A 21,642-nucleotide genomic window follows, 5' to 3' on the forward strand; every position below is an offset into this window, starting at 1 on the left:
ATGCAGAATAAATAGGATTTGTAATAAAAATTTATTAGGGCAATATTTCACATTCTTAGGGCCGCAGATTTTTTAAACATCTTGAACTATTTAATTAAGAAAACTCTCTGAGTGTCATTCGAATACTTTTCTAGTTTACATCTTTTTGGCAATGATAAATACGGTTTATCTAATACAATTGGGCGGGGCTTCAAGGAGGGCGGGATTTAAAATAATATCGCTTTGTGGATTTTACGCGATATAGGAAGCTTTCTAAGGAATATATTTCCACAGACAGCATTGAGCAGTAAAGTTTTGCGAAAGTTGGTCATATATTTTTCTACTACCCCAAACATAACTTAATGTATGTAATCTTAAATAATATCCTGAAATCCATAAACATTTTACAATGTCAGCACATTCTGTGAGCTGAATTCAGAGTCTGAGCACACGGAATTATGAATACATATTTTCAACTTTTGAGGGGTTATATTAAATAAATAGGAAGGAGCCAGAATTTGGAAGGCAGCTCCGGAGGTTTCCAAATGGAAGTCAACCATTTGTAATATTGTGTGTATATTTGGCTTTCCTGACCCATTATTTGTTCGACTCTTGAGTTACTAAAGACCGGAAAATGTGCTGTTTGTCTATCATTTCGCAGTTGCTGCGCTGCCAGAGTCAAGAGAGAATGAGAGAGAATTTGGAGGAATTATGCTCCAGAGGTAAGAATATTATTTGTCCATGTCAAATGTTTATGGGGAAATTTAAAAAGGCGCGCGTTGTTATAAAATTTTGAGAATATAATATTTCTTAAAATGTACATAAGATCGTCTATATGTAACGTTCCCTATTTTTTATGGAATGGCGAAGAGTTATTTATTGCTTTTAAATGAATTTTTGAGAGCATATAAAATTAGCATAATCGTGTTCCAGCGTAAAATTTTAATATTTTCACGAGCTTCTCAATGATGGTCATCAACTGGAAGCTTGAGTAAATACATGAAGAAAAAGAATAACTAATCTTTCTCGAGAGAAGTCAAAATATTTAATCTCTCGTGGTGTAAAATAAACACTGAGATATTCGACAAAATTTTTGATCACTTGAGAGCCCCTCTCTGGGATATTTTGTCTTCACCACGCAGCACAAAAGCCAGTCCCTTTTGAAAGTGCGTTGGTCCTTGTTTGCCATCAACATGTGCCTACAATTTGTTCCCATTTCCGTGAATCACGCCAGAGAAAATTGCTTTCCATCCTCTTCTTTGGGCAGGCAAGCCGTACAATTGAAATTTGATCATCTTATATGACATTCCCGGCCACAGAATAGCGAATGGATGGAGAGGACTTTGAATATATTTGCATATGCGGGGCATCCCTGTTGTCACAGTTAATTTCATACATATTTATACGCTTCTGGGGAGAGGCAGAGACACACCCCCAAAGAATATTTGTCCAGATATTTGATTTTCATGAAACCTTTATTCTCTGCCAACATTGTTTTTGGAGTAAGACGGACGTCTTGCAAAATAAATCCATCACAATTCTCTCAAAAAAATCTCCTCAATTAACAAGACCCCTTTTTATTCTAATCAGAAATTATATATATAAAGCAAGCATTCTGGAGTATCAATTGAGAGGTGTAAAGAAAAGAGATCAAGATCTGGTCAAGACAAGTGGTTGAGTGCATTTCTTCAACTACTGTCTTGATTTTGAGATAACAGTAATAGAGCTCAAGATGAGGCTTGATTATATGTATACGCATCAGATCTTAATTTGACAAAAAAAAGATGAAGTGAAATTGTTTGTGTGAAAAGCATCAATAAATATGCACATATATCGTGTAAATGTTTGAGGACGAAAGGGACCAAAATGACTCCCATTCAATTCCCTGGAGCGCCAATGGCTCAATTGAAACGCAGGAATTGATTAAAAAATTGCATTTCAATTATGAATCACATTTAGAGTGCAAATTAAAATCTTTGATTGGAAACAAATGTAACAATCTGGGCAACGCGCAATTGTGGGTGGGTGGTCAGGGAAAATCGCAACACCTGCACGAGCACATAAATTGCCCTGATGGCGGGAACTTTTGCTATGTGGTATGAGGCTGACCAGCCAATTCGACGTGCATTTTTGCACCACCTCCACAAATGGGGGCCACCAATGCACCAAATTCAATTTGCACAATAAACATTAAACGAGATTCGTAGGAAAATATTTATGAAATAATTTTGCAGATGTTACGCTTCAATAAATTTTGGGACTGTTCATTATTTTTTTCGTTGATGAAATGAGCAATTTTTCAAAACTGCCATAAATTGCAATTTATTACGCTTTTATAAGCCATATAAAATAATTAATTTGTTATATATATATCAAATCTGACTACAACTTTTCTCTGTAGCTAGATCATTAAGAAAGTTCTTAATCAGGTCTGAAATGAAAGAAGAATTTCACCTGGACTCCCCTGAAGTGTCAGACTAATCGTTGCTCATGGAAAGAAAGGTAATCAAGTAAATTGCTTTCCGTATTATTAGCAAGTCCGGGGCCTCTAATACCCTGCAAATACGAGATATATTCAAATCCGAAAAAGATTATTTTGTAAATGGTGACATTTGTGACACGATTTTACACTGATTTACACTCGTAAAAGCCTAATACCCTCCCATCCGTGATCTGCCCTCCCTTGTAGACGCAACTTATGATGAGAACAACCCTCCTTTTAATGTTTCAGCCTCCCTGCCTCAATCCTCTTCCCTTCAGGGAATATATTTGTTAAACATGTTTCACTGAGCTTCGCATACGATGACAATGAAACTGAATTGTTACTGGTCACAGGGTTTGCTTGAAGTTATAGGTACATTTATTGAATCTTTAGCGACATGCAGAAAAATTTTATTAACTCAACATTTGAAAAGGCAGAATTTGAGAGAAGTACTATTCTTTCACGTATAACTTTATGATTTCTCTGTGAGAGACCGACTTTTCTTCATGTGATCTTCTTGCGCAGTACTTTCATGTGGATTTTCATGTTTACCATGTTGTGTGGATCCCTCGTCCCGTAGGCATGTTTGCATCCTTTCGTCATATTCCCTGGCATTGGAGGTGAATTGTGATTATGATCCAGATGAAATATCTATTGATGAAATCAATTGCACAAACAGTGAAAGGACACAGAATGGAATTGAATTGTGTGAGACTTGGAAAAGCTCCTGCATTGGCTCTTAGGTGAGAGCCTTCAGGTATTTGTTCTGTGGAAGAATATACCTTCCCACCTCTTTGTCTGGCTGTACGGCGGGAAGGGAAAGAGACTGGGGGCACCATTTACATTCAACTAATATTAAGTTTACACATTTAATCCTCTGTGATTAATGGACACACAAACGCCGCCCAGAAGCTATTCTGCTTCACATTGGAGCCAAACAGTCTGCAGCATTTTGAATATAGACTTCAATATGAAACTTAATTGTCCGCATTCGGAGTAATAATGTAATGGGTGTTCACATGTGAAGGAGTTCTTGGGGCGCATTTTGCAAATTACTCAATATTCAGCTCACTTCCGAGTCATTATATGTGGGGAAGTGTTTCTGACAGTTGCAGCATATCTTTTAGAGCGCTTAATTCCTTCATCGCGTTACCAACATTTTTCTTCCTGGAATATTTATTCATGCACGGATTAAAATATTTGCTTACATGCCATAACAATAAAAAAATCTAGCATGGTTTGAGCCCGCCGACCGATTCGGCGGGTAGATCTGGCTGGATAATCCCGGCCAGGAGGGCGAGAGGAAGGGCCCCTGAGGAAATGCCGTGAGCTTTGCTTCCTCTGCGGCCCCGATATCGAAGGGCTGCGATGTGAAATTTCCAGAAGAAGATTAGCATAATCCTCCGGCCAATGGGAAGGATCGTGATTGTAAGTGAGAAGGCTCACAAATTTACGAGCGATCATTGTTCAGCTGTCCATCACAGAATTTCGCTAACAACATTATATTGTACTGAGACACACACAACTGACTTAGGCTGGAATAAACGAGAGGTAATGAGTAAAATGAACACAACGCAGAGTTCATATTTTTTACCCCTCTGTGCTCTAAATCTCTCCTCTTTATTGCGTGCATTGAATAGGGAAACCAACATTGAGATTTGCCTTAAATAATAAAGTTTCCTTTTTTCCCTTTTTCACACAAACAATTGGCGGTGAAGAATGCAGAAATACTTTGAGCTCAATTTCAAATGTCTTTTTGGTCAGTTCTCAATTGACGGTTTCTCAAAAGTGCGGCCATTCAGTGAAATTGCTACCGTGTAATCCCAAGGCAGGCCAAAATGAGCAATTGCCTATGAAATTGCTTTCTCACTCCTATTTTTTCATCTTTCTAGGGTAATTTACCGAGAGGCCAGAAAGTCTTCCACTTCAAATCGTGAGCAATGCACGGTTTGGACCTTTACTAAGAAAAAGCAACTCTGTTGGACGATAGTGCAGTGACGACATTTCAATTATTGATTTTCCTCAATGTTAGAAACTGAGGAAAATTTGAACTAGGAAAAAACAGAATAGTAAAAAAATGTATTTTCGTAAGTATATATTTATTTTTTTGTTGTAAAGTAATGTCACAAAATAGAGCTAATATGAATTAAAAGAACGCTATGGATCGAATTTATACAATTTCATTCTTTGATGAACTTAGCAGTCTATAAAATTAGTTTGTTACTTGTTTAAAATATTATAAATTCTTCGTTTTCTGTTTTTACTGTCTGATGAGTGTGTAAATTTTATAAACTTACTAAAAGTGAAAGGGAAGAACAGAAATACAGTAAGTGAATTCTCTGCATAAACTACACTGAGAAAAAAATCCGACTAGAATAAATCTTAATATATCTATTTCAGACGGATTTTTTGCAGTGTTTTTGAACACTTTTCTAAATACGCTATATTTTCTAATTTTACTTTTAAATATTACAATTAATAACCGCACTTGTTATTCTCTATTTATTGCTATCGATAAGTATTTTTAATATTCTCCTTATTAGACGCAGTGTAAACTCGAGTGTAAATTTATGTGTTTTAGACGAAAGTAAGATGTTAATGGCTATAGTAAAAGAAGCCACTGATCTCGAAAGGCCTCTCTTTATATAAATTTTTCACCACAATTTTCTTTCAATAAGTACACACACGTAAAGTTGATTAGGCGAAAAAAATTAGGCACATATTCTTTGTCGTTTTTCTTATTCGATACTTTGAAAGGCTTTTGATTTACGAAAATGACTTGGCAGAAGGGATTTTCCTCCCTTTAAATATACTTTTGATTTTCGGCACATTTGTTAAGGGTTTGTTTTTAAAAGAAGACAACTTCCACACTTTTCCACCTTTCTACACAACAGAAACAACATCCTTTGGTTAATTACATTCCAAAATAAAACATTTTCCTCCCAATTGTGACTCTTTCCTCGTTTTCACGCTATCGTTGACTCTGCGACTCTATTTACCAGCGTAAGTTGGATTCTTGAACGTAGATGTGGCTTGTTTGTAAATTGGATTTTCACCCTGAAAAGAGACATGGAAGTTATTATTGTAAAATGTCATCCAAAGTAAAAATTATTCGTATTCCTTACCGTGTCCCATTTGGCCATCATTCTCTCTTTTTCAAATCTGGCAAATTCCCGTCGATCATTAATTGTGGTCAAGAGTTTCCACAACAGAAGAATGGCCAAACCGATGAGGACAATTGCTGCAATTACACCAAGCACAACGCCAAGCATGAATACTTTCGGTGGACACTCTCGCTCTTCTTGTGCCCTCACGACGACTTTGTCATCATCGCGATCCGTGTAGACAAACTGGAAACGACAGTCGTCCTCATCGTAGAATGTGCATAGCACCTCATCCTTCGTCTCATCGGCCGAGACAGTCTCTTCAGGAATTGGTGTGAACAGCGTACAATTCTTCGCGCAGAGATCCTTGTCATCTCCCATCGGTCCTGTTTGGTACATCTGGCATTGAACGCAGTCCTTGAACTCATGACACCTGCCCGAGCAAGTGGGACACTTTTCGCAGTATCTCCCTGAGTATCGCCCCTCATCGGTGATCTTGCAATTGCACGTGCCACACACACATTCGCCATTCCCGGAGCAAATCTCACCGTCACCATTTGGATTGATACAGGTGTCATTGGAGGCCCGACAGTCGCAAGCAGTACCCGTCCATCCTTCTCGACACAGACACACGCCGCATTGGCACACTCCATGGTCGGGGCCAGAGCACAACAAACCATTGTGACGATCGCACGAGAAATTGTCACACTCGCAGAAGCTTCCGGATATGACTTCCTCAGGATTCGGACGTTTCTCGCACTCACACATGCCGCACACACACGTTCCTCGGCCACTGCAGTCAACGGTGGAGTTGTCTGGACGACAAGCACGATCCCTTTCGATCTCACTGTGAATATCCAGCACGCCACACTCGCAATTCCGCCCAAAGTACTGATCGTAGCATTCGCAGATGCCACACTTGAGAATACCATGGCCATTGCACTCTGGAGCAAATGGTCTGTATCCAGGATGACCATCGCGCTCACACTCGCAGTCACAGAGCATTTGGAGATCAACTATTAAGCTCTCATTAATGCCCACAGGATAAATCTGTAATATAATATCATCAATATGTGTTTCATAGTGTAAACAATTTCTAAATATACCTGGAATGTCTGGAACCAATCTCTGGGATTTTGTGGACAAGATTGCACTAGAATATTTGCACGGAATTCCACCATATCGCCCACTTTGAGGCCATCGCACTTGTTTGTCTGCACCATTTTGCCACCATCAAGGCAGGAAGAGTAGTAAGTAATCTTAACGGCACTCGTGGCATTGTCCTTCATCACAACAGAAGAGGAAATTTTCTGAAAAACATAATAAGCAACAAGCGATTAAAAATTAAAATTAAAGCACATAATTTTTCATGGTGTTTGCTAACTCGTTACACAAAATCTATATTCTTTTCCAACCCAAAAAAGTTCTTCTTTATCTAAATCTTATGATCATCTATGCCATATTACGTATAAAAAGTTCAAGTTATCTTATCGCAGTTAGCAAAATAAAGAAGGATGTACATATAATAACTACTCACATTGTACTCTTCTTCGACCAATTGCACAACATTGGAAGAATTGGACGACAGCTCAGCAGCTGAAGATCCCTCAATATGTTCGGATAGTTTCTTGTAGACCTCAATTTGCTGCTTTGTCACGGCAAAGATGACATTTATGGCATTCTGCTTTACTTTCAGATTGATTTGCGAGATGCTAGGATAGTCTTGAATTTTCGAGTGTGTGTATTCGCCCCGTTTGTCCAGATGACACTCGCCATCATTGGGTGTAATCACACCACCCAATTTTCCATCACCAGCATAATGGAATCCAGCGTCCGTGGAAAATACCAGCAGTCTTCTGGCTTGTTCTCGCCATCCGATTTGATCGCGACAGGCGATGGCTTGCATTATAGCATCAAAACCACCCTCAGGAGCATCCAAGTTGCCAGAAACACTTGCTTTTCCCACTTCCTCCTGCAAAGATTTATCAAAGGAAATGAGCAAAAAATATCAACGTGATAAAGCAGATAAGAAATAAACTCATTGGTAATCTTCTGATAAATTAACACACAATTCCACTACAGCCATTTACCAGTTTATTACACAGAACGGAAGCTACTCAAAAAAGCATGCAGTGTACTCCAGATACTAAGAAAAACAACTTTTTAAATCATAGAGAAAAACAACAGCAGAACATGAATCAGAAAGTTATTGAAAAATTAACCAAAAACCAACCTTTTTAGTTAGAGAACACAGAATGAGGTGATTTTCATATAGTCAGCGATTGTGTATATGATTAAGTGATGGGAAAAGCTGCCAGAATCCTGACAGGACATTTTAGGGGCAAAAGTAAATGTGAAAAATAATAACAATGGAATATTTGTTGGTCTGTAAAGTGTGATCGGGATGCCTAATTGCTAATATGATGGTTTTATTGAGCCAGGATTGAGTTGCGGGATGTCAAAATAAGGTCAAAAAACGCGTGTAAGTGTGGACGCAAATCCACAATTTAGTTGCACTGGTTTTCTACTCTCTTTGCCAAAGATGTTCACTTACGGAGAAATAATGTGTATCCTTACTAAGTCTCATAACATTTCTAAAGCCATACGGAGCAGCACAATTGTCACACGGTGCTAGCAAACTGTATGATAAATACAAGAATAAAATTGATAATATGCGTCACATTTTCTTTTATCTGTGTTGCTCTTCCAGCATATTTGCCTTTCTTTGTAACACAATTCCAAGATGCAAGAAATGCGATGAAAAATTTCACTGAAACTGAGAAATTCTTCGACGAAATGAAGAGTGATGATACATTTTCATTGCCAATTTCCAAGAGATAGACACATTGAGAATAAAGACAGAATAGCACAAGATATCAACAACAAATAAATGAAGAAGGAATGTAGATAGAATAGAGCGAATAACATTGATGTGTGATATTGAGAAATCCCAATTACACATTCATTCTGCATAATCAATCCCACAAACGTTCCGTCAAACTATAAACATGCTTTTCTCTACAGCCTTAATCCTTTTATCTCTCTTGCCAAGATGATAAGAAGAAACACAATCTACAACCCTCTATAATCTTCAAAGAAACAACTTCAATTCGTTTCCTCAACACAGCTAAACTTTAGTGAGAAAAAAATGCATCAAAAATCAGCCACAACAGATTCTCGAGAGTGAGAAAATGTGATCAAACAAGAAAATTGTGATCTTTCTCAATACACTAAATTTAGAAAGAATACATTTATATCGTAACGTTGCTGAACTAGTTGGAGAAAAAACTTACGGAGAACGAAGCTGTGTCCATATTGAGTGCCATGTGATTTTTAAAGCCATACGGTGCTTCACATCCATCACATGGATTCACCAATCTGCAAGAATAGTCGGTGAGATAAACACAAAAATATACACAAGACATAAGTTTCCAGTGAGAAATTTCTCTTCACCCAAGGAAATTCCTCTCGAAATTCCTTCAAAGCCTCTTAAAAAGAAAATCACCATTAGATTCCTCGAGAAGGATTTTCAGTCACATCTTCTTGCATCAAAAGAATGGATATGAAAATAACCACAATAATCTTACTTCTTCGGCACTGTCGAAACATATGGCATCAGAACTTTGTCCACAAAGGATCCAAATCCAAGGCGGAAATTCGATGTAATGTTCCTCATGGTCTCAGACAGAGAGTTTCCAAGGTAGGACAGACTGTTTTTGTCATCCTCCATGGATTTGGACAAGTCCATGAGGTAGTAGAGATCAATTGGATAGTCTTCTGCTTGTGAGTATCTCATATTAAGATGATATTCTTCGTCTGTAAGAAATTTCAATAAATAAAATCAGTATCCAATCGTTTTCAATTTCCTTTTTCACTCTCAATTCACAACGTCACTTGAATCTGGAAGTCTATTACTCACTTATTCGCAACTTTAGCTTTACTCGCTGTGGACTAATCTGCACAATTCCTCCAGAAGCGGCCGCACCGAAACCATAAGTACTTCCGCTGCTAGAAGAGCTGCCGTAATGCGATGACGATGACGAGGCGGAATAGGAGCTTCCACTGGAACTATAACCGCCGGCAGTGTATCCACTAGCGTAGGCTCCGCCCTCGGCTGCTGCTCCGCTCACTCTCCGCGTGAGCTCCATGTTCACGAGCGGGATCATCTCATTGTCAGGATTGTATGTGTACTCTTCAGGACACCGAGTATCACCAGCTCCATAGCTGGGCTGGAAACACCTCGGCAGATCTCCGTACTCCGACTGAGGTTGCAAACACCAGGCACATGTCTTGGTCTGGATGCAATCGTGACACGTTGTCTTGCTCACGCAAGGATTCTGAGAGCTCAGCTTCTCTGCCAACTGACCGCTGACCAGCGTCACCGCAAGCAAAAAGCTGCAAATGCTCATCGCCACGGAGCGTGTCTTACTAACTGATGAAGTCATTGTGACGATCACTGCAGAAAGGGCAAAGAAAATCAAAATTAGGATTTGACCCAATTCACACCTACATATTTATCGTCACACTATTGATTGACCCCAAAAGAGAACAAAAAAAAAGGATGGTCAGCAGTGACATGTATATTTGCACTGCCTTTTCTCCCACAGCAAACTTTGTCACTTCCCATATCATCGGATTATCCTTATTGCGCACTTTCGTCGCATTCTTTACACCCTCCATCCCCAATCAAATGAGCTGTACACATTTTATTAAATGACTGCCATTCTAGAAACTATCTCAATTGAAATGAGTTGAGAAACCGCGTTATTACTTAATTTTTACCGACTGTTTCTCAAGCTGATTCACATTCAGTGGCATCAGGCACCAAACAGTGTCTTTTTTTACACCCAAAACACACATCTTGATTTATTTCCGTCTCCTTCGCGTACGCCAGAATATAAATACACGAAAATGGAGGAGATTATAAGGTCCAATAACATGTGAGAATCATACGTCGACAACTCATCACAGACATCATTTCAAATCAAATCCAGAAAACACAATTTTCCTATTTGCCAAATTGGTCATAATCCTCTCAGGTCACGGTCAATAAACGCAAAAGGATGAAAAAGGAAGAAAAGGCCACAATAAGGAAATGATAATCGTCAATAAAATACGGGTGTGAAATCGCCACTCCTTGATTATTCCCTTTCCATCAGCGTCTTCACGCCTCCACAATATTTAGTGACACAATCATATTTCACTTTCTTCTTCCCTATTGCTCACATTCAAGCGCACATCCACCTTCTCCCTCCGCTGTTCTAAAACGAAAAATCAACAGAAAACTCATTCCGTAGGTGAGATTTTATCGTGTGCATTTGGAGGAGGAATTTCTTGAAAACATGAAGTGGATTGCGAGAGAATATCTCTGTCAGACATTCGAAGTAGGCTTGGATAAATGGAATATTAGAGAAAACATCTGGACTGGTGTATCCAATAATAATAAAGCCACAATAAAATTCATATTCAAGGGGGTGACGTCATGTATGTGTTTCCCAAAGATTCACGCTTCATTTCGGATTATCAGGTGGAATCTTCAACACTCATGCTTATTATCTTGCATTTCTAGAAAAAAAGCTTAGCCCACTTTTCAATCTTGAGTTGCTTGAGTTTAGCGAATCACCTGAATCTGAATATTCATTGATGAAGCATTATCTAAAGAGCACTGGCCATTGGAGACGTAATCATTGTGTGAATGTCTCTGTATAAACTTGGATTTTCAGCAGCGATTCGAGGAAACGGTGTGACGAAGTTGACTAAACAGTGAGTCAATCTTTCTCTCGCTCAAGTGTTTTTAGGAATGCACTATGGATAAGAAGAACCCTCATGTCTGGGACACAATTCCAATTAGCGAATGCCATTCTTCAGGCGATTTGCAGAGATGCTGAGCTGATGGATGTCAATTGAGTGATTTCTTCTCAGAATATCTCTTCGTTCACACACACACACGTAGAATCATTTATCATCTGCTGCGAGTGCTGGAGAAAAGTGCAGACGCAGGAAAGATGACACGGGCAGACCAGCAGACGGAGTCGATGGGTATTGTGTGAGAAAATTCAGTGTGATCCAATGAAGGCAGCATGAATGAGTGGGACTTGTGTGGGCGGTTCGTGATTTGCATGGGAAGCTGCACATCCCGAGATCCTACATAACAGCGCTCTTCTGGGCGAGTTCACGCTTCCGGACGAATCACCAGAGAGAATCTGCGTGAAGGCGGAAAGTGAGGACGGAGGGCTCCTCGAGAGGTGGTCTAATTTTGCGTGAGAAACTATTTTTAGGCGATGATTGACTCCAAATCACACTCCTCAATGTAACCATCTGGGTCTTTCCTACCCATTTCTAACCATTTCCACAGGCACTATTGCCCATTTCGTGCTTCCACCCTCTCCAGACTATACTCAAATCCACACCCAGGACACCCACATGCACACCCACTCGCCACTTCCGGCAAAAAATCCCGTTCGCGGGCCTCTGCCTTTTTTTCGGCCACTCTCGCGCGCCCCATAAAAAGTCACACACACACCCAGTTCGAGGAAATAAGATTTGCATACACTTACCGAATTTCACGTAACTCGTTGCACTCTTGCGTGATATCACACACCACTCACGATGGTCTCCAATAGGACTTTTACGCCCTCAATGGCACTTCAGGGGTCTCTGCAGAGGAATTTCAATGGGAGAACAAACACAGAAATATTTTGTAAGCAGCCATACTGCATTGACACTGAGCTATCTTCACACTGAAAATTGTGCTGACAACTTCACTGCGAGCCAAGAACTCTCCAAAGAGCAGTGGCGTAGTGCTACAACCACCAGACAAAGACCCATTTGTCCTAAGACACACTGGACAAAACATCGCGCATTAGCTGAAAGTCTCCAAACTAAATAATCCATCGGTGAAGACAGAAAAATGTTCCTTTTATTCAGCCAAAGCTCATCAAAAAATGTTCATTTTATCATTTAGTATGTATGCACAATATTAAATTAAACAAAAAATATATTGCATTCGCTTCTTCATTTTTATAGTTAACTCCCTTTATGTAAAAATACATTTATGAAATTATTTTTAAATTATGCATCTTGCAGAGTTTTGCATTTCACTTTTATTTTGATACAATAATTTATAAATTGTAATAATTTACTATGATCTAACGATGAAGCACTGAATTAGTTTTATTATACCTTCATATATTCATTTACTCAACTTGCTTATCCATTCGCGGGGAAGTTTAGCTTTCGAAATTGGAGGGCAAGTACGGCAATATGTACGAAAGTGCGGAAATTAGCTTTTTTTCACAATGACACATCATCTTTTCTATGCACTCCTAAAATATACGCATTGTTGAATATCAGTTGTCGCGAGTTAAAATAAAAACATATCAAGTGATTTAGTAGCGTAGCTTGTGCTGTATTTCTTTTTCATTATATCTATGACATGACTGATGAAGAGGTAAATGGGAAATTGCATTAGAGTTTCAAATTAAATAGTAGATTCACAAACATTGTTCATCTCCTCTCTAATATCCTGATGAAGATAAGTATAACCGAATGTTTTATAATTAAGATTAATCATTAGATTTTCAATACCATATCATTATGGAAAACATTAAAGTAATTCACTGGAAATTTCCTTGATAAATCATGTCTAATGTAGTAAATGTAGGTCTTTCACCACTAATCTCAATCTCAAATAGCATTTTTTTTTTATTCACTTCACACTGAAGATAAGATAGCAGTTTCGATATATGTAGGAAAATGCCCTTTTCTAATTTAATATCCTATCGCGTAACTAGAGAATAGTGCCACAAAAGCTTTTTGATTTTCACATCAGCAGCACCAACACATCTAAACGGCATTTTTTTTCTATAAAATATTAATTTCTCCACTATTCAATGCATTATTACGAGACAGAACTCAACTCAAATTGAACCGGAACAAATGCTACAGACAGTGCCAAACACTGTAGTATATTCAATTTCATATTAATGAAAGGAGAAATTATCATTACTACATATAATTGCAATTGGAAAATTGTCGAATATTTTTTTTCGAATAAAATCCAGCTTCAAGTGTTTTGTCTCACAAAATAAATCAATATTACAAAACGATTTTTATGCTTAGAGAAACTGTAGTAATTTACTGGGGAACTGCATTTGCTCCAGGTGGTATAATTCCGCCACCACCGCGAATCCCGCTCACAATGTGTCCCTGACCAGCACGAATTGGCTTGGCTGAAAGTAAAAGAAAGAAGATAGATTGCAGTCGAAAATTCCCAGCATTGACATGAAAAATCCTTACCAATTTGTGCCTGAGGACCACGTCGAGCAAGATTTTTCTGTCGTACGGCTTCCTTAATGCGATCCACTTCGTATTGGTATCGCTTTCGATCACGCATTGCGCCCTCCTTGGCCTCCTTGAGGGCAGTCTCGAGCGCCTTCACACGCTCCATCGTCGTTCTGAGTCTCTTCTCCAACTTGGGCAGTTCACATCTCAAGTCCGCATTATCACGCACCAGCTGCTTGTGCACTTTAGTCAGCTGCTCCAGATTGTTCTCCAAGAACGAGATCTTCTGCTTCTGCGCCAGCGATCCTCCGTCATCTTCGTTGTCCTCCGATGTAATAGACTTCTTAATGCGTGCCTTAAATAGAATTTCATTTAAAATATAAATCAAAAGATACATGATTGTTTCAGCAGAGTTTTAGTTTCACGACGTCCTGAGCATAAGAGCTTTGACGGCATTGCAAGAGCACAGAAAGATAAATCAAGAAAAGAAATGGGCTCACTTGAAGATCCTGCACGAAGAGTTTACGCAAATTGTGAAGTGTCTGGAGCTCCTTCGACACTGTATCTTCCAATCCTTTGAGATCCTTTCTCGCCTGTTCTCGACGTTCATTGGTGAGACTGTAAAATATGTGAGAGCAACAAACAGAAAATTTACATGACTGCAGCAAAATTGCAAGGATTTCTGTCGCATAATAATTACAACTTTTTCAAGAGCAGATTTCTTTGCTGTTAACTCCATGGTTTCGCACATAAATGCACAAAAGAGAAATATTGTGTGAAAAGATTCAGCGACGAGACGAACGGAAGAGAATAGAATATTGCTTGAGAACATGTGTTTAGATCTTCCATTATATTATATATTTACATTAATTTCACACTTCTATACATGGTTATTTTTTATAATACCTTTTCCTTGCTCTACAATTAATATTAATAATTAACTGCATTGAAAGAAACATGAATGAGATGAGATGTTATTTACACCGTCACAATTAAGCAGAAGAAGTTAACAACAATACAATAACTATAATCTTTCTCTTAAGATATCACATTCAAAAGTTTAATAGAGCGGAACCCATAAAAACGAATTGAATTGCGTGTCCGACTTCTTTAGTCATTAATTTTTGATTTTACACTTTTTTCCACTATACATTAGTAACTTTTTTATGTAGCAGTATTGTCCAAGAATATACTCTCTTTTTATCCACAATAAATAAGTCTCTCTTCAATGTCAAACCAAAATATTTTTCTGTACGCAATTGAAAAATATGGCGAATTGAACTCAAATTCAACCAAATGAAAATTCTAAATATTTTTGCCAGGTAATTGAAAAAAAACTAATGACAAAACCCAACTAAAACTGAATGAAAATAAATAAATAATTGAAATCAAATAAGATATTGCTAAAGAAATGATCGCGATTCCCTGGCAAAAAGTCATTCTTTCCTTTTATTTGATCAACACATGTCCTCAATCATTTTTCTTATTGTCTCTTCTCGTCTCATATTTATATATTTTCACAGCAATATATAAACCAGACTATTAACTATTATAACATTGTTTCATGACCATGGAATTAACAGCAAAAAACCACTCATTATTATAAAGTAGTCTGCTTTCGGCTTTGATTTCCAGTATTTTCTCTCTTTTTGAAACGCACAGATTGAAATAGCGATCATTTAAAGATTATAAATATTTGTAAAAAAGCAATCAAGAAATAAGAATAGCATGCATATGGGAATTTAAAAGAAAGAATCAAGCAATAATATAGAGAATAAAAAATTATTGGTAAGAAATCATTGAAATGCTAAAAGGATATTTCGCTTGAGAGGCATAAAAAATAAATATTATTGTTTATAAGAATTTCTTTTATCAAAAATATATGGTGTCATCCTTCTTCCCGCGCTTTTATTATAAGCACTGATTATTTCAATTATTTAAATCACGACATATTATGGTAAATATGTTTCTTCTTGACTACAATTTTGCTTGATTTCATATCACAATAATTTGCAAATAAATAAATGTAAAAATATGCGTTCATCAGCTTGTAAAACATTCTTAATACTTCTGTTTAAACTACAATTATATACTGAGGGCACCGATGAGTGAGAATAACCATTGTGAGCGATATGAGGAGATGTAGATGTAAAGTCGGAATGGTGAACGGAAAATATTCGAGAATTGTCGTGAGCATTCTCTTGGTAAATGTACTCGCGCGATCTGAGTATTCGACCAAGACATTCTTCTTCCCACTGTCCCTCAGGATTACTGTCTCCACATCCTCCTCCTCCTCGCTGGCTAAGTCTCTCTCATCGTTGCAAATAATTTGCTGGGTATTCAAAAGGTTCTTGTGGTACTTGGTGAGAATTTTTTCATCATAGAACGACACAGAGTGTCTGTCGTGATGCAAATTAATCAAATTGTATCGCTTGGTTGGTGATGATGTGGGTGATTGGATTGGTGGACTATTGTACTTCATTGGATAGGATAATACTGTTGGCTTTTGCAAATTATTCTTGTGACTTTTCGGAATGTTCTTTGATACTGACATGAGCTCTTGCAGCTTGCTGGACTTGTCCGCCTCCTCCTGCTTCAACTTCTCATAATCCGACGACATTTGCTGATGAGCAAGTGTTAATTTTTGGTTCAAACTGCAAAGGAGATAAAGAGAACAAAGATTAAAAAAAAATTACATAGCATATCTTAAAGTCTTTTTATAATCTAGTAGTTCAGCGATCGATACGTACTCCTTAAGTTCATTGATAGCCTCTTGTTTCTCTGAGATCTCATCTCGCAACTCGGCCACTTGAGCAGTGTGTCCATCACGCAGTTGGTCCATTTGCTTATCAAAAGCCGTCCTCAGCTGCTCAGCTCGCTGCTTCTCCTCCGCACTTACAGCTGATACTTGTTCTGCCGCCTTCAGTTTTGCACACTCTTCGCGCAATGCATCTATGTTCTCCTCCAACGTCCTCTTCTTATTCTCCGCCTCTCGCATTGACTCCTGCAGACTCTTCATGCGCGCCTCATGTTGCGAAATCAACAGTCGACAGTCCGCCAAATCCTTCTCATACTCTGACATCTTCTTATTCGAATCCATTGTCTGACCCTCGAGATTCTGACAGCGTTGCGCCAAATTCTTCGCCTCACTCTTCATCTTGCTTATGTACAGACGCGCCACCGTGAACTCCTCCTCCACTTTCCCAGCTGCTGTATCAGCGTTCAATTTCAAATCCGCCGAACTATCCGTGCTGAGCGCCTGGCCCACCTCAGACAGATCACGCAGCAGATTTGACAAGATCTCGTTGTATCGCTTCTTCTGATGTGTCGACATATCGCGCAATTGTTGCAAATCCGTCGAAGTGGTGTTGAGAAGTGCTTGCTTCTGCAATAACTCTTCATTGATCGTGTCAATTTCCTTGTTCTTCGTCTCTATCTCCTGACTCTTCTGATCGTAATTCACAGCAAGTTCCTCCAACGCCTGAAGTACCTCCTTCACCTCCTCCTTGGCGCTCTCGTTCTCCTGCTGAATGCGCGTCATCTCTGTTTGCAGATTCTCATTATCGCGCCTGGCATTACCAATCAACTCCTCCTGATCCATAATCTGCTCCTTCAACTTTTCCACGTACTGTGAATGCTGATTAATCTCCTCATCCTTGTCATCCAGTTGCTGATAGAGGCGCTCGCGTTCACTCTCAAATCGCGTACGCTCTTCCGCACTGATCGATCCAATCATGGTCAAGCCACTAGGTGTTGCCGGGACAGGGGCTGGCGGCACGTTCTCCACTTCGACGACATCAACATTGGGTGTACTCGCCTCCATCAGTTCATGCAGATTCACCTGCTCATCCGCAGATACAGTCTCACCAGCACGCCATCGCGCCAATTCGGCTTCCAGCTTCTCCACTTTACCCTTCAGACGGCCTACCTTCTCCTTCTCACGCTCATAGCGCCGCTTCCACTCCTCAGCTGTCAGCTCCTCATTCACGCATACGACATTCTTCACAGTCTTCGCACTGTAGACATGAAAGATAAAGAGTGTCATTGAGAAAATATCAAAATACAGAGACCAATAAAAATGACATCATACCGCTTTCCAAACTCGAGTGTGGACTTCGTTTCAGACTCATTGAAACTTGCGGGAGAGCAGCAGATGACAATTGTCGTTCTGGCATTGCCACCAAGTGATTCCTGCAGGATTCTTGTCAGTTTGGAATCACGATAGGGAATGTGTGTCTTATTGCCATCAGCAAGTGCTGATATTACATTGCCAAGTGCCGACAGTGATTTATTGATGTTCTTCGCCTCATCCAGCACCGTACCTTCAGCTCCAGTCTTGGACACCTTCTCGGAACCAGCCAAATCGACCAGATACAACTTCCCTGACAACTTCTTCTGATTCTCCAGATTCTCCTGCTTCACATTTATCAGAAATACTGAATGTGATCGCGATGAGTGCTCATTCATATTTGTCACAGCAATGTGGCGATTCGCCTTGCCCTCCTCAATCACCTCGAAGACATCCTCAGGACTGGACACGAAGCGCTCTGTGGCACCTTTTACATAAGGCACACGATTCTTATCCTCATGTACACTCAGGTTCACCTTCGATATATCCAGCAAGTCCCGAATTTTGTCCATGTAAATCTCATAGTAGGAAACTTTTATGTGGAACTCCAAATTCACCTCCATCGTGTAGATGTGATTGAAGATGTCGTTTACAATGCGAGGAATGATGCCTTGCTTTATCGAATCACCTATTAAGGAAAAACAACAAACATTACAGTTACTTGGAGATAGAATAGTTTATTTTATTCATACACATTTAGCTATAGTAAAATCAACTGTAATAAAAGTTCAAATCAATTTCAATTCTACATGTGAATTGAACAAATATTACAATTAGACTCAATTTGTATTTTAATCTATTCACTTTTGCGGTGAAACATCATAAATATTGAATTATGAATTGATGAATGTCGATTTCACCCACAGAAAATTACCAGTTCAGTTCCATAAAGACTGCTTCTTGAAAGCAACAATCATCAATTCATAGAGATACTCAAGCAAATCAACATTTCTGACTACTAAAGTAACCGCTGCAATATGTTTCTCCTCACCTATGACACCTTCCATTGTGTGTGTTTTACCAGATGATGTTTGGCCATAGGCAAAAATCGTTCCATTGTATCCGGCCAATACGTCGGAGACAATTGACTTTGCCGCCTCATTGTACACCTTCTCCTGCGATGCATTCGGCTTGAAAACCTTATCGAACAGGTAGACTTTTCCCTATAGGGTGAAAGAGAACGTGAGAAGGAGAAAATCAATTAGAGTACATCAACCTTTCTCTCATCACTCCATTTAATCACTTATTGATAGAGAAAGAATTTTCCATCCCCAACCTTTCCTTCTTTGGGTCACAGCAAAGAGCAATTATCCTTGAATCAACTTCTCTATGGCCCTCTTTGAATTTATGTTTCAATGATTTCTCATCACACATCGCGCTTCATGGATACTGCGCACTGTCGATGAGAGAGACACTGGCATTTGGGTAGGTACAAATCGGAAATTTCTAGGAATTTTGTGCTCTTATTGGAATGGACATGCGTGTAGCGTTGTCAGCAACACGACTGTATAAGAATTTGAACTACACATAAAATCGCAGAAGTATCATCCACACTCTTATTTTAACCACAATTACTCATCATCAATAGTTTGTGTTTCCCTAATTTATGTGATTTATTTTCTAAAGCATTCCCGACATTATTCTCACGTATACAATATATTTAGGTTGAATGCCACATTCAACAATTCCAAACATAATAGCATGACATCCACTCTTCGAGTTTGAAAAACACGATTGACGATTTATTATTTCTTGCCGATTGTTTGCCATTGATTTTTCCATTTCAGTCGCATTTTCTCACACAACAACCGACAAAGACTGTGGCATTGCGCGATGCGGTAAGGATAATTGTGCTAACTCCATCTCAAAGTACTCTATGTCAAGCCAAGTATGCGTATTTTTAACTCACACGACCTATTTAATGTGGTGCTCTCAATAAACAACAAAATGTGATTACTTATTTTGTCAATATCCACACCTTTAAGCAACGCTGTTAAACCAAATTCTTTTCTCTCGCTTATTCAATGGACAGAATTGCACTTTCTATTTTTGCAGGAATGAGAAAGGTTCAATCGCATGCAAGGGAGAGAGAGAGATCTATGAGTTCATCGTCTCATTCCTGCTCTAAATTTTACTAGTGACATACAATGCGCTGTTTCACTATTGGCAAAATCTAATCTCAGAAAGGATTCAGCAAGTATTTATCGACTCTTGAAATACATTGGCTTGCCACACGCCTGGAGGACTGTTTGTGTTGTAAACTCTCTTTCATTTTCTCTTTCAATTTTCCCTCAAAATGGCGCTCTCAGGGAAACTCCCTTCAAATGTGTTTTGAGAGGAAAAATCACGCAAATTAATGTAAATTTCCCTTTTCCTTTCCTTATTTTGCCAGACGCGACAAATATTATTGCTTTCTAAGCTTGCCCGTGAGTCTCTCTGGCTCAATTTATACACTTACATGGTGCAAATAAGCAGGTAAATTATATGTATATACATCATAGTGAGAGAGAGAGAGAGATTCTCTTTTTACAGGCATTTTATTATATGCATATAGGTATATTTCTCTTCATGGTCAATTGTTGCAGAGTACAACCGTAAAAATGAAAGTTTACCAATTGTGGTGAACAGAACCTCAAGAAGAAAATCATTTTTTCGTATACACTAAATGTACATGATTGTACATATATAACAGTAAAAGAAAATGCCACGATAGTCATTTGATGATGAGTTTTAGTAGCTTCCATGTGAAATGCCTTCAGGGTGAATTCGTGGCTTAGATTTAATTGTACTTCCACAAAAAATTACAGGCACAGCTTCTGTGGCTACTCAAGCTTATGAACTCTGTGAATCTACTGATGACCACATAGTTAGAAAAAAAATCAAACCAAAGATAATTTGACGTCACGCAGTTATTCCCATAGTTTATTTCAGCTCACGAAAAAGTGACATAACTTTTAAAAAGCCGAGTGACTAGCTCAGCATCGTCTCTCGTCAACTTAAGTAAGTTTGCTGACTGCGATTGACATTCAGTCGAATAAACAAAAATCCAAAAGCAATTCTCAGAAAAATTCTATTCCGTGATATTTTCGCTATTTCGGGGACTCCTATTATATATGATTGCATTTTTACCACATTTTCTCTCAGAGTCAATAGCAATAGCTGCGCTCGTCATGGGAGTTCGACCGAAAAGTTGTCATGTAATTTTGCGTGTGGATGATTCATCGATGGATGGATGCCCCCCAATCTGCCTGCTTGCAGGCGTTTTTCCCTTTTCTTCCAAATCACCCACACAAATGGGCCCGTCTTACAGGACTAAATGTGACTTCACCGCAAATCCACATCCTCTTGTCCACTTACACCAATCGATATGCAGTTCTCCTCATTGCTGTTGGGAAATTTCACGATGAACTTAGAGCCAGCCTTTTCCTCACTGTCGTTCAATGGTCGAAATCGACAGACGACTTTGATGGAGTCTTCAGCAGGAATTTCTCTCTCTGTGCCCGCCATTCTATCGCCACTCTTGTCTAATCACGCGTCACGAGCAATGAATAAAGCAAATTTATACTATTTTCCAGCGATACAACCGCACATCAAGGCTCTTTTTTCCACTGAAAACTTTCCGCAACCACACACTGTTCCACCTCAATCGGCCATTTTCACTTCGC

General features: G+C 38.9%; 2 protein-coding genes across 3 annotated transcripts; both read right to left on the reverse strand.

Annotated features, from left to right (window-relative positions):
- Positions 1-4,541: 4,541 nt before the first annotated feature.
- Positions 4,542-12,340, reverse strand: LOC132262971 (integrin beta-PS). 2 transcript variants are annotated; one of them, XM_059762494.1, is made up of 8 exons: positions 12,123-12,340; positions 9,485-10,021; positions 9,153-9,381; positions 8,120-8,204; positions 7,103-7,537; positions 6,672-6,875; positions 5,587-6,615; positions 4,542-5,518 (listed from the first exon to the last, which is right to left on the reverse strand). In XM_059762494.1, exons 2-8 carry the CDS (start codon positions 10,008-10,010, stop codon positions 5,453-5,455), a joined length of 2,574 nt encoding a protein of 857 aa, XP_059618477.1. In that variant the 5' UTR covers positions 10,011-10,021; positions 12,123-12,340; the 3' UTR covers positions 4,542-5,452. The 2 variants fall into 2 exon arrangements, with proteins under 2 accessions (XP_059618477.1, XP_059618476.1); XM_059762493.1 differs by lacking the exon at positions 8,120-8,204 and adding an exon at positions 8,859-8,943.
- Positions 12,341-12,491: 151 nt separating this feature from the next.
- LOC132262970 (kinesin heavy chain) lies at positions 12,492-21,639 on the reverse strand. The gene is made up of 8 exons (XM_059762492.1): positions 21,335-21,639; positions 18,969-19,140; positions 17,939-18,605; positions 16,599-17,864; positions 16,401-16,502; positions 14,349-14,466; positions 13,864-14,203; positions 12,492-13,796 (listed from the first exon to the last, which is right to left on the reverse strand). The coding sequence occupies exons 1-8, from the start codon at positions 21,482-21,484 to the stop codon at positions 13,702-13,704; spliced, it is 2,910 nt and encodes a 969-aa protein (XP_059618475.1). The 5' UTR covers positions 21,485-21,639; the 3' UTR covers positions 12,492-13,701.
- Positions 21,640-21,642: the final 3 nt, after the last annotated feature.

This window comes from Phlebotomus argentipes, unplaced genomic scaffold (assembly GCF_947086385.1).
Source record: "Phlebotomus argentipes unplaced genomic scaffold, Phlebotomus argentipes genome assembly contig_15, whole genome shotgun sequence".
NCBI lineage: Eukaryota > Metazoa > Arthropoda > Insecta > Diptera > Psychodidae > Phlebotomus > Phlebotomus argentipes.